Genomic DNA, 14,632 nt, shown 5'->3' on the forward strand with positions numbered 1-14,632 from the left:
ACAGTCAGTAAATAAAACAAAATTACCATTATGAAGACCGTAGATTTACCATAGGGCGTGGGTTTATACTTTATTTTTAATGACTGTCGACTGAAGTGAAGTGAGGGACTGGAAAAAGTGTATTCAACTCTGGGTTACACGCTTTATATATTTGTGATAAAGAGCTTTATCCAAATATTCATGGACTCTTGAAAATATTTTGTACTTTGCCTGTATTAACTGCTATACCTGAACGATGTTTTTCAAGTTTTTATTAATCATTAAGTTTTACCTAACCTAACAGAATATGACAGTAGTAAATATTTTATCAATTTTCCTATCTAATATTGAATAATAACTATAAATTAAGTAGTAATTATTATATACTTTGTTTAAGGCCTGTTTTACAATCATAGTTTAATGAAGTTATCGATGAACTGATTATCCGAAAAATTAGAAAACTGGATTTTTTATTATAACAATTTTTTTTGTTTATCGTATTAAACACGGCATTGGCGCTAGTATGAATTTATAATAAATGCTATTAAGTATTAGGTACTATACAGTTTGTGTTAATTCTTATTTCGCCTTGATCCACACTTACTTCAATTGGTAACAAGTTAGGGATTTCAAAAATGTATATTATGTACGTATTTATATATATTTCATCCCCCCCTATCAAAATTCCTAAATACGCCACTGCATTAGGGGGGAAAAATTAAATCGGGATATAAATACGTAATATACATAATTTTAGGATCGTTATTAATCACTATAATGATGATAATAGTAAGCGTAATTTACAAACATATAAGTTCGTTGACAGAGATAGATATAGGCAATGCATAGTAGATAATATGATAGCAGCATCTCAGGGAGCAAGGGAAACGGAGTGCTGTCAGCTGATGTCATCAGTATAAAAAAAAATAATAATATATAATATATTGTGTCTAAATATAATTTACAAAATAATATATACACGTAAACAAATATTAGATATAGGTATATAATTAGTTAGATATAAACGTTAAGCAAGAAGTTAAAATTTTTTTTTAGAATATTTAAGTGATTAAATATAAAAAGGAAAAGGGAAAAAAACAATTTAGAATAGTAGTTACTAAAACGAATGTCGAGTATAGGTATAAATAGCTCCTATTACTGTATTGATAGAACGCATAACATGCATTAAAATTAAATTAAAAGATATTAAGGTAATTAGGATAGACGATAGTAACCGAGCTAAGCATAACTAAGGATTGCATGAAGCATGATAATAAGGAGAATAGAATAAGAACATTAAAATAATAATATACCTAATAGAAAGGCGTTGGAAAATATTTCCATGGCAGGGTGCCAACAGAATACAGGAAATTATGACGACGACTCGGAGCAAGAAAAAATATATATAATATAATAATACATAAAGAAATAAAATATTAAATTAAATTAAATCCGAATAAATTAACAAACAGATGTAACCAAATATAAAAACAAGGTAAATAATATTAATGACGACATTTCATTTAGTCGACGGGTGTTGCGACCTTTTGTTGAGTAACCACCGACACATAACATGCAGCATTGTAATAAACACAAACCTAAAGAAGAATTCAAAACTTTTACAGATGGTGATAAGGATGTCGGAGTCTTACGATTATATTATGATACAAGTTTCTAAATTCACGAGTTATTATATTATGTAGGTTAGGTACTGGTTATTAACCAGTGGGTAATGATAAAGAAGGATAATTGTACTTAAGCGTAGATATTAGATAAGGATCAATACATTCTACAGAAGTCAGGTCTCAGCCCTCAGGATAATATACTTTCTATATATTGTTTACTTGTTCAAATTTGGACAAGCTGTAATTCAAAAATATTTTTCATGGGGATTTGAAACTTTTACGTATATAATTTATTATAATTTATATTTTCAATGACATTTTCAAAATATTTAGATAAATGTTATGCTATTGCTCATGTAGTGGCATGTACCTCCAGTTTATACCGTAATACTATAAATATGAATAGTAAAATGACTTAAGAAGATGTCAGCGCAATATTTGTAATTTATTGTTTTCTCTCAGCCCCACGCACAACATAGATAAAACATTTAAACCTAAAATCGTTTTTTATGAATTTTTAGTTATTTTAGAGTAAAATCACCTACTATAAAAATTATAGAGGATAACGTTTTTGAGGGTATGATATATCGGTTTATAATGTTTATATTTTATTAATATTTGACTTAGTATTACTTTCAAAATAAAAAAAATTGTAAATTGTTTCAATTATTTTCAGACATTATTTAGACAAATCGATGTCATAAACTCATAACTAGGGCCCGTATTTAAATGCACATAAAAACATACAAATATGATGTAAAAATAGCCAAAAATTCCATATATTTTTTTATACAAATTATAATTTATAAATGAGATGTAATTATTATTTATTAATTTATTATTTTATTAAAAAAAAACTGAACATTTGAAATATTGACAGCTATGATGCAGCATCATAGCTGTCAATATTTCAAGCAGCAGCTGCTATGATGTAACACGAACTGACCGATTATTTGTTATTTGACCGAATACGGGTGACGCTCCACAGTAATCATAATATTATAAATTAAGATAAGATAAAAACTGAATTGAAAATAATAATTGACAATGTGTATGGGAAAACCCGATAAACCTTCTTAAATATCAAGAAAATAATTTATCTTTAGATAATATTTTTAATAGGCTAGATTTCATATCTATATTGAACAAATATGCATTAAAAACCAACAAAATGACCCAATAATGCTTAAAATGCAAAATAAAATGTGTAGCATTCAAACCCTCGTTACATGAAAGGAATTATGTACTTAGAAAGCATTGTGTATGATCAACAAAAAAATATGCACTTTGCATTGAAATCCGGGCCTTAATCATAAGTCATAACCATAAAAATGTTATTCTCTACCGTTTTAATAATGGGTGATCTCACAATTTCACTTTGAGATTAGGTACTCTAAAGCATAAAAAAAACGATTCTGCGTAAATGCGTTTTGTCTATGTTGCGTGTGGGCCAGATAGGGAAAATAAACAGTGAGCTGACATCATCAGCAGATCAGCTTAAGAGGATGCCACACGGGCATTTGTTGTCTCCGTTTTACAAACGTACAACATGGAAAATTGTACGTTCACAATAACACATTTTATTCCGTAATTTATAAAATAAAAATGAATTTACCTTATAAAATTTAAAGGTAAGATTATTATCTAGGGTATCGCGGAGAATTGTATTGATACTTTTATTAAGAAGCAAGTTATGCCCATTTTTAAGCTTTACATTGTGCATTTTAAAATGATCATAACTTACTTTAAAATAATATCAATAAAATCCTCTGAAATGCCCTAGATAATATTCTTACCTACCTTTTCATTTTATAGGAGGTAAATTCACTCTAATTTTATAAATTACAGAATAAAATTGTTATTGTAAACTTACAATTTGCCGTGTTGTACGTTTGTAAGACGGAGACAACAATTAAATATTAATGCCCGCGTGGCGTCCTCAACAGTGGAATCCTCTTGTACTTACGACAAAATAGATGGGACATGGGAATACTGGAAACTGGAATAGTGGATTGTTTCTCTAACAATTTATTAACGTTTCACTCAATAAAAATATCAAATTATCAATATATTTTCACCATGTTTTTTCTTTATTTTATTTGGTCATACTGATTAACCTGATTAAATTGATTACTGATAAAAGACGCCACATAAAATGTTTAGCTTTTGTAGTTATTATTATTACTTATTACTCTTACTTTGAACTTTTATCTAATATTTTTATTTTTGATCTCAAATCTTTGAACATTAGTTGTATTTATAAATTACATATTTTGTTCTACGTCATTTTTCAAAATGAAAGATGAACAGAATGATAATAACGACCCAGAAAACTCTCGAATATTCGTATTATATGACAAAAATCACCCAATATCTGAAAATGAGTTTAAAGATATGTTTGGAAATTTTGGTGATGTAAAAAATATTTATATTGTAAAAGACCGCAACAGCGACAGTGTGAAAGGTAATATTTAATCTTACTTAGATATTATAAATAGCTATTGTTTGATACGTAGATTGCTTTAAAAACTGGTAAAAACTATTTTTATAACAATACAATTTATTATGTTATTAAAATACAACAGATATGTTAGTTTAGTTTTTACTGGCCTTATTAACATTTATTTAATAAAATTATAAAATTGTTGTTAAATTGGATAGACCTATCATCCATTAATAATTATCCATTTAGTTAAAACAATGATTCATTTTTCAGGGGTTGCATACATAAAATATTCAAAAGCATCAGAAGCTTTTAAAGCTATCGAAGCAATGAATGGACATAGAATAGAGTCATCAAATCGCCGTATGAAAGTCTTAATGGCCACAAGGTACTTTATACTTACATAATATTCTTATATTAATACAATATTCAGGTTGTTATATAAAAGTTAAGATGATATTTAACTAGAATATCTATTATAAATTATGTTTATTTGTATTTTTGTATTAGTACCTACCTAATAGATTTAGATAATATTAATATTAAATTTGATTAAATTTTTAAATTGTACATGTTATTAATCAATAGTCCTGGTCATATAAGAAGCAATTCAGAAATGGAATATAATAGACTATTTGTATTTGTACCAAAAACTGATAAGGAATCAGATTTAGAAAATATTTTTAGTCAATATGGAGAAATCTCTAAAGTTCATATTGTTACAAATAAAGATACCGGAGAATCAAAAGGAATAGCTTTTATAACTTATTCAAAGTAGGAATCATTATTAACTAAAATAAAATATTTTCTATTAAAATTAAGAAAGTAGTATGTAATCAGTTTGATTTTTCTAGGGCTTCATCTGCTGCTTTAGCTATTGAAGAATGTGGACCAAATTACAAAGCTGTTTTTGCTAAACCCAAACATGATGATGGACCATCTGTATACCCTCCTTCTTATCCTAGACATGTTGATTCTAAAAGTAACTCAATATAAATGTCTAATTTATTAATTATTCTAATATTTAATAGGCTTCTTCAAAGATATACTTTTTAATATTGATATAATTTTGTTTTGTGTGATATTGAAATAAAAATGCAGCTATCAAAATATCAATATCTTTATGGCTAGTAAACAAATTGTTTTTAAAATACATTACACAAAATATCTGGCATTCAAATCAGTTTATTCGGTAACCCGAATACCCGAAAACCGGGGGTCATTAATTATAAATTAAAAACTAATTTTGATTATTGATATCTAAATTTCCGAAAAAAAGTTTGAGATTCAATATCGTTGAAGAAGTCTAGTATTAAAAGAATATAACTAAAATTGTGATCAGCTTAATTAATATTTATATTGAACACAATAGGGTCATTTCTATTATATTTTTGAGTCCATTAACTTCAAATAAGTACTTAGTGTTAGGTAAAAAAACTGGTCCACTGATAATTAAAGTTTATAAAGATAATATTTGTAAGTTCAAATTGATAAATTGTAATTTTATTGATTAACATGAAATAAATACAATTTGTGAGCTATAACATTTGTAAGTGGCCTCATAATGTTTTATATTATTGTAATAAATGTTAAATAAATAATTGTTTGAACTGTTGAAAACCATTAAGACATACATAATTTTATATTTCTTGAAATACTTGTAAGATAATTTGACAATCTGTTCTATTTATTTTAGTAAAAATTTAAAAAACAATGAAAATTATTTCATAATTAAACAACAAATAACTGAACAATTTTACTTTTTATTATAGATCCAACTAGTAGTTATTCACTACTTGCACCTCCATCACATCAACACCGAGATGAACCTAGTGTATTAACTGCTTATGCTTCATCAATTGTTTCATATAATGAAATTTTTAAAATTATGAATATTGCTCCTGAATTGGAATTAGTTAAGGAAATACCAAGACAGGTAATATTTGAACATACAGTCACATATACATAAATATAAAATATGTATGTAAGGAAATTTGTTTAGTATGCTACTTACAAATATATAATGATGACATTTTAATACAGATCTTACATGATTGTTAATTAAATTAGCACCATATCATCAAATGATTTGTCTCAATTACCAAAAACTAATGCTGTAATTATTTTATTTACAATTTTTATTATAACTGTAAACCTTTTATATTTGAATTTTATAATATAATAGACTTGATAACACAATTTTTTTTGTTCTTGAACTTGTGCTTGATTAAAAATAAACCTTCTAATATATCATCTATTGGCATTACATGCCAATAACTGAAGTCTTTGGAAGTTAGGGCAGTATAATATTATGGAAAAACTTTGTTAGTGAATTATTATTGTAATAATGTTATCATTTATTAATATTCGTCATTTACTTCATTAATCCTGATCATCATTAAACAAGTTCAACTTATAGTTATTAAAAATAATGTAGGTAGCGTATTTAACAAGTGCTATTATATTACATTATTTGTATACTACATTTTATTTTTTATATATATTTAAAATAGCAAATGTACGATAAGAAGGTATATCAAGTTATTTATAATAGTATTGCAGCAGCTGAACATGCTGTAAGTCGAATTAATGGATTTGAATACCCACCGGGTCATCCAATATTACTGGAATTCAGTAGTTCTTCTATGTAAGACTATATTTTTATAATTCATTATAGTATAATAATGTAATATTAACCAATTAATAATATAATTATAGATCTATCTCATCAGCGGTAGATCCCATAGCTAATAAAATTTCAAAAGATATAGAAGTGCTTTCTAGTACTGTCACCAAAGCATTAGCTGTCATTAAGAATGCTAGTATAACAACTGGTAAAAAAAATAGAAATAGTTTATTTATTAATATTAATATTTAATAATTTTTAACATTTTATTTAGCTTCTCTATGTTTGGCGGATGATTATAGTTCACCATTAGCATCAAAAAGAGGAAATGAAAAAGTTCTTTTGCCATCATCAGATAATTCATTCAGGTATCAAATTATTTTTTATCTAATTTATTTTTATTAATATTATACAATAATAAGTCTATATTTTAAAACTATATTCAATCAATGTAAATATACCAATTTTTGTTATTCCATCTGTATTTGTGTATGTTATGTTATAGATTATTTTTTGTATGCAAACCAATTATTCCTCCGATGCGCTTATTAGAAGATACTTTTAAAATGTTTAAAGGCTTAAGAAATATTAATGTCATTGATGGCAAGAATTATGGTTATGTGACTTATGATAATTTGGAAAGTGCAACACGAGCTATTAATGTAATGTTGCTAAGACATATTAGCATTGATGTTTTAACATTTTTATTTTCATATTGTAATTTAATATTTTCAGTGTTTAAATGATCACAAAGTATACAACAGTCGTCTAAAAGTAATGGAAGCTGAACCCAGAGAACCAAATCGTAAACGTATGAAACCTGATACAATGTGAATACCAGAAGTAAAATAAGTAAGTACATGCAATAAAGTTGATTAATTTAACAAATGTGGAATCTATCTTTGCATTCATAACTAAAAATGATGGGCATATATATATTATTAAACGTAATTTACTATATTATACATACAAGTAAGTTGTAAGTACACTAGAATAACAGATATAATGTTTAAGAATATCCCCTTACACTACTTACAATCAAAACATTATTGTATTAAATATACTGATTTTGAATATTTAATCAGTGCTTGAGTGATACTCATAAGGGGGAGGTTGAAACGCGCGTTTTTATGTGGGATTAGGATTCGTCCCCAAGAACCTGGGTGATAAACTATCAGGGAGCCAGACGATCCTTATTCACCAAGCCCCTATTTCGAGATTTATTAAAAGATAACCTACATTAAAGAAACTAATTTAGTATATTATTATTTGGTTAAAAAATATTATTTTATATTTATATAAATTTATTGTATGTATAATAAATATTAATATTTAAGAAACATGGCAGTCCTATCACATTTGACGTACAAAATCGTCCAGTAACTTAGGATTTACATTTTTGTAAACATGAGCATCGATCATGTCCCTGACCAGTAAACACCCAATTGTTGATAATTTTCTCGCTGCTTTCCTCAATGTAATATTTAACTATGGCATGTCTTCAACTTTAATGAGGGACTCCTTACATAATGTAGTACCCTGATTAGGTTGCATATTGGATATTTTAGTAAACACAAAATATTATATCATATTCTAATAATATAATACATGAATATTTTTTTTTTAAGTTCACATTTCTCGTGATAAATTGCTCATTATATACAATCCCCAAACAATCTATAAAATGTCCACAATTCTCTATATTTTTCGTAACATATTGTATAATAATCAAAATTATATTAGTACTAAAAAAATATATATTTCATATATATCTTATATTTATTTAAAATTATCTGTATAAGATTGTCTAAATCTATTTTTTTTAAACATTTTAAATACATATACTTATTCGTAATATATGTCATAGGCATGTATAATATAATATACTCTATTAATATGTTAAGAATAAAGTATAAACCATATAAATTATGTAACAGATGGGTCCAGGTGATTTTAGTTAGATTACATACAAATTTACACTTATAGCATATATTTATTACTTAGTTGGTTATTTTTAAAACGTATAAAAAAATATCTTTAGTCTTAAGTCTGATCTGCTGAATTTTCTTAGCATCTGTCTTAATTTGTATAGTATAATATAAGCCTATTTAAGTATAATTTAAATTTTTTAATTTAATTCAATTACTGTTGGAGTTATAAAAGTGTTAACTAACTGTGTACTAATAATATACTTAACTGATAATGATATACATCACTGCTGTAACCGTATAACTATATTTTCAAAACCCTTTTTAGTCGGATTACAATTTGTTTCATTTATGATTTCAGGACAGTAAATACCACAACAAAAACAAACGATTTATTAAACCCACTAAAACGACAACAGAAACTTGAGTTTGTCTATAATTACGAGACAAATATCACAAAATCAACCGATTTCATGAAACTCTACAAGATATTCAACGACTGTAACATATTGTCAACACAAAAGACACTTTTTAAACTAACTAACATATTAACGGTGTTATTTGTTCAAAAAGTTTTTAAAGCTGAGAACATATATTTACATAGTTATAAGCTTTTTTATGTTTTTTTCATGGACAAACTACTTTATAGCATAATTAAATATGCCATTCAAATTGCTGGGTATATTTTAAGAAATTAAATATAATGGAAAAGAATTAAAATTTCTAAGATATATCTGGGTAAAGTCAGAATATAATTAATTCATATGTATGATGGTATATTTAATAGATTATTATTTATTATTTTTAATAATTAACATAAACTATTTTGTACTATAACATAAATATCTAGTACAAACAACAAGACTAACATCTTTAAAACATTGACATTTACCAGTTATATATGGTTTTTTTTTATAAACATTGAGTTATATATATTTAATTAGCTCTTTCATTACATTTTTTTAGTACAAACCAAAAAAGTATTTAAATTTTTTCCAGATGTATAATTTATTTTAAATTTAACTAAAAATAAAGTAAAATAATTAACAAATTTGTATCAATTAAATACTTAAATTTTTAATATTTTTTTAAGTTATTAGTCTTTTTTTTATGTATTTAGATTGAGACATTTTTTACTTGCATTCCATTAATGAATATGTACTGTTAAATATATAATAATACTTAAAAATATTATGGAATAGGATTAATACATTTTTTTAAAAATATTGTGATATTGGCTATATTATTTAAATAATTTTTTTATTTTTTAATTCTAATATTGGTAAAGATTAGAATTATTTAAAGCATTTGAGTAGGATACACTACATTTTATTAGAGGATTTAGTGGTATAAATTATTTATTTCATTACATTTTTCTATTTTAATTGTAAACTTTGTAGTTTATAGTTTATACATTATGTACAAAATATATAGGTACAATGTTTTATTTGAAATTAGTAAATATTAATTTTTATTTTTATGTTATTTATGCATCATTTTAGTTAGTATCTAAGCAAAATTTCATGTGAAAAGTTGAATTTGATTTAATTATGATGTGCCCCACACATTATAATATTTATAAATTCTTTTATTTAAAACTAACAATTTTCTATTTGGTATGTTTTTAAACAACTTTTGTATCGTGTTTTACTTATATAATATTATTATGCTTTAATATTATCACGTTATCTTCATTCATCGTATTACACGTAGAATATATATTTTTTAAACTGATGAAAGTATTGTTGGTATTTGTATCCAGATTTATTATTCTAACTTATATATATAATAACTGAGCAAGCTTTAATCTTTGTGTTTATTTATGGAGTCTGGTCAAAAACTATTTAACTGCTCAATATTACCTGCAGGGCATTGCATTTCATAGGTGTAACTAGAGATTTATTTTGTGAGTAGGTACTGTAGTTCATTGGATTTTGTGTGTCCTACCAAACTTCACTTTATTACACCACCTTCCTCCTCTAACCACTAACATGAATAGGTAATAAAAACTAAATATGTAGGAACTAAAAATTATAATTAATTAAACAAACAATTTATATAATGCATCATACATTTTTTTTTGGAAAATTATTTAAAATATTAGATTTTTTCATTTTAAAAAAATCAATTACGTATTTCCGTTGGTATTTCTATAACTAAATCTTATTTAAATTTTGAACTTGGCTTAAAAAAACGCATCTGTTTTGACTAAAATTTCAGACTCCAAAGTCACAAATTAATAATATGTACTGAAATATTATACTTTAATATTAATAATTTAAACCGTAATAACTAGAGCTTGGAACCTAAAGACCAATGATTCATGTCTGCATTTAAATTTGACAAAATTATAGCAATGCATGGTATTTTGTTTAATATCTTCATGGTTGCTTTCTAAGTATAAATAAAATTAAATCATGTATAAAAATATATATGATAATACAGTTAATATTATCATCCCATTTATTCAAACAAAACTAAGTACAAAACATTTTTTATTAATTTTCATCAATTTATTTACAAATATGCCATTGAAACCAAAAATAATCAATATATTTTGTAAATATAGTATACAAATTAAATTACGGTGTCCGGAGAGAGGTGCCGCCATCCCTCCACCCCGGCAGATACCTACGTGTTTACACAAAAACGTGCCTCAGAAGTTAAAGCCTTACCCCCCCCCCCCCCCCCCCCCCCCCCAAAAAAAAAAAAATTAAGTTAGTAGATTTAAAAGCTTGATCTTATGAATCAAATTGGTGACTTGTGTCATACCTACTTCGAAATCATTATGACTTGTCAATTCATAAATAATAGGTAAGTACCTTCATAAATATGGAAGCATACATTTTTAAATCATTAAATATAAATTATGATTATAAAAAATAACTTTGGGTAATTTCTTAATCGAATCTTATAGGTATACTATTGAATCATAAGTTCTTTTAAATGCTTGAATGCTTAAATAAATTATGCCTATTAGGTCTCGAGATATTTTTTAAAACGTGAATATTCCACATTGATGTAACACTGACGACTGATGTAATTTCCAATTGGTGCATAGGTATTTGAAGTGCGTGACATCCGATGCCGATAATTGTACATTTTTAGATAGATGCTATCCTATCCTATCATAATTTTATTGTTTGTATGAAACCTAATAGAACAAGAATTTTTTTCCTGTAACAGTGAATTTTCTCTTTTACAATATTGTTTACCTACGCCCATTTACGAGTTTTAATTCTTCTATTGCATGTTTAATAATGATCATATAGGTACCAGCTACCAATTATTATAAACATATTTTCATTTTTTAAAGTTGTAATTGTATGACGTGCTATTTTTAAAATGTATTGAAATTAAAATGAAATACTTAATTTCGCATAATATTTTGAGCTTTGCCAACACAGACGTTTTTTGATCTAATTTCGAAATAATTTATTGTAGGTATTTTTTAATGGTGCTCACAAATCATGATATTACAATACCTAACAGCTAACATACCATGTAGTTAGGTACAAACAATGAAACACCTAAATATGCTTTAATTAAATATTTACAAATTTGTTAAAAATTTAGGTAGGTACCTATACAAATATGTAAAATAATAAATTGGGGTCATTTTAATAAGAATGGTTTAAATCGAGAACATTTCTTATCATACCTAGCTCCGCGGTATTTTAAATATCTTATATTCAATATAATACAAATATGCAATATAACCGTTCGCCAAACACATAAACACACCCTGGCTGTAGTGATAGCCGATAGGTAACTGACAATGACTGCAAAGCTGAACAAAAACAAGTTCAGATATTTTAATCATATAAAACCATGATAATGATTGATGCCTGATGGATAGCTCACGGTTAATACTTAGGTATCGTCTATTACCACCAATTACCTGTACATATAGTAGGTATACATAATGTATGCGCTTTAGCTCTTATAAATAATAATCTCGACAGAGGCGTCATTGGTGGTGTGTGCGTGTGTGTAGGGGAGTGGCAGAGTGAGCTTGGGCACCATTTTTTTCTGTGCCATATTCGCCCGCCTTTGCGGTTTACTATATACTGCGCTGATATGACAGATGTAGGTTATACGGAGCCGAGCCTTACAAAATATTATACTCCCTTTGACGCGGCAAAAACTCAAATCCGACGATCATTAAATTGTCATCAGTTATATAATATAACTTATATTATAGCACGTATTTATTCGTCATCAGACCTAAACACTGAGTTATGCCGTACCGCGTTTGAGTGCCCGAGTTGTTAAATCATATAATAATTATTATTATTATAGTGAGCACGTGTGATTTTCTGTTGTTTAGGTGTAACCAAAAGTAACGATGTGGCGTAGCCAGGGTGGAGTTTTTTTTGGATGTTGTTAGTACCTACGACCTACCTATTAGGTACCTAACATCCCCGCCGTCCCATGTCAGCCGTTTTTATGCAAAAAATATGTTTAGTATAATCAATTATAGGCTTCAGATATTGAGATATCTAAAAAGTATGTTGTCATAATATCATAATATGATTCTATTTTATAGATAAAAACTGATTTAAAAATTAAATTAAAACATCACCAAAAAAAATTCCTGGCTATACGCGTCTGCATAAAACGGCGGTTGCGGTGTAAAGTTTTGAAAGACAGGACTCTGGGAGTATATTACCGAACACTCGAATATTTGTATACAAAATGTATTATCTATTGCAGTTATATTGTCGACACGCGTGAGCGTAGGTATATTAGTATTTATTTAGTATTAATACGCCGTGTTGTCAAATATTAAATAGATAGTCAAGTTGATATAAATTAGTTGAATTTATGTATGAAAACCAGGCACGTACACTAAAAAATTCGGGTGGGTACATAAAGTATTTTTTTTTGCGGGGGGGGGGGGGGGTTATAGTCTATATAGTCTATCCTAAACACAAGTTAACGAACGTTAATAAACTACGAATTTGAAACACTAGGTACGTAAAAATGGTGGATAACATACACTTAGGCTAGTTTTCCTATTACGAGACTATAGGTACCTACTAGGTAGTGATCGAGTATAGACCACCTAAAGCGAGAGTATTATACTACTGGACAGTGTACACTCTACTATTATATAAAAAAAATATTCACGTATACAAATATAAATACAAAAAAAACTTATTCAGAATACGTATTTGAATTTTGAATATTTTTTCCCCTAATCATCTAAAATAGTATTTAAATTTAAAATCATAAAAAAGTATTAAATATTATATATGGTTACTTAAGAAGACTGCAAGTAAATAAATAAAGAAAAAAGTGGCCTGGTATAAATGGAGGGAAAAATAATTAAGACGCCTGTCTACATTTTGGTACCACTATGGAACTATTTAAATAGTTACTCAAATGTCACCATTAAATTCTGAGGCCGTCTTTTTTATGCCCTTTTAATGACCATGGTTGTCGATGTAATATTGATAATTATCATGAAGGTAGTTATACTCATAGATCACTGATTAAGATTATGTTTATAACCACTCATAAAACAAAAGTCTAAACAATCAAAAAAAAAACAACACATTTGAATTAGGTTATAAATATATTTGTTTCTATATTATTGTTTCCATATTATGCATTTTTCAACAATTTTAATAAACATTTTTGTGAATAGAAAATAGAATAAAATTTAAAGGGAACAATTTTCTCCTATTTGTAGAAAAAAAAACTGCAGTATTGTAATGGAGGACCGTAAGGTTAAGAGATAAGTGAGTAGGTAAATGACATATTATTATATATTGTCAATTCCTAATTTTAATTAAGGTAAATATTAAATAACACAATATTATTATTTTTATTATTAGTTTAAAAGGATAACATTTAGGTACTTGTTCGTGAATACAACGTATTAATTTCAAGTATCTAAAGTAACTAATTATTTTTATAAAGGTCAGAAATCTAGTCTAGGTGGTACTTTGAAGAAGTTAATTTTTTTTCTTTGCAGTCTTAGCATATTATATTCTAATATATAAGAAATAAAAACTCTAACAGC

The 14,632-nt window shown here is 26.5% G+C and overlaps 1 protein-coding gene across 2 annotated transcripts in view; it reads left to right on the forward strand.

The window, feature by feature from the left end:
• Window positions 1-3,757: 3,757 nt before the first annotated feature.
• Window positions 3,758-14,632, forward strand: part of LOC132938373 (RNA-binding protein 45) — a 32,818-nt gene continuing 21,943 nt past the window's right edge. The window contains exons 1-11 of one of the 2 annotated variants that reach the window (XM_061005165.1): window positions 3,759-4,068; window positions 4,321-4,435; window positions 4,636-4,821; window positions 4,902-5,029; window positions 5,820-5,983; window positions 6,561-6,694; window positions 6,766-6,881; window positions 6,948-7,041; window positions 7,179-7,335; window positions 7,409-7,525; window positions 8,963-11,291. In XM_061005165.1, coding sequence (XP_060861148.1) covers window positions 3,900-4,068; window positions 4,321-4,435; window positions 4,636-4,821; window positions 4,902-5,029; window positions 5,820-5,983; window positions 6,561-6,694; window positions 6,766-6,881; window positions 6,948-7,041; window positions 7,179-7,335; window positions 7,409-7,507 — 1,362 coding nt within the window. In that variant the 5' untranslated portion in view covers window positions 3,759-3,899 and the 3' untranslated portion in view covers window positions 7,508-7,525; window positions 8,963-11,291. Of the gene's footprint in view, window positions 4,069-4,320; window positions 4,436-4,635; window positions 4,822-4,901; window positions 5,030-5,819; window positions 5,984-6,560; window positions 6,695-6,765; window positions 6,882-6,947; window positions 7,042-7,178; window positions 7,336-7,408; window positions 7,526-8,962; window positions 11,292-14,632 lie in introns of those variants that run through there. The other variant, XM_061005166.1, reaches the window with a different exon arrangement.

This window comes from Metopolophium dirhodum, chromosome 2 (genome assembly GCF_019925205.1).
Source record: "Metopolophium dirhodum isolate CAU chromosome 2, ASM1992520v1, whole genome shotgun sequence".
Classification (NCBI taxonomy): domain Eukaryota; kingdom Metazoa; phylum Arthropoda; class Insecta; order Hemiptera; family Aphididae; genus Metopolophium; species Metopolophium dirhodum.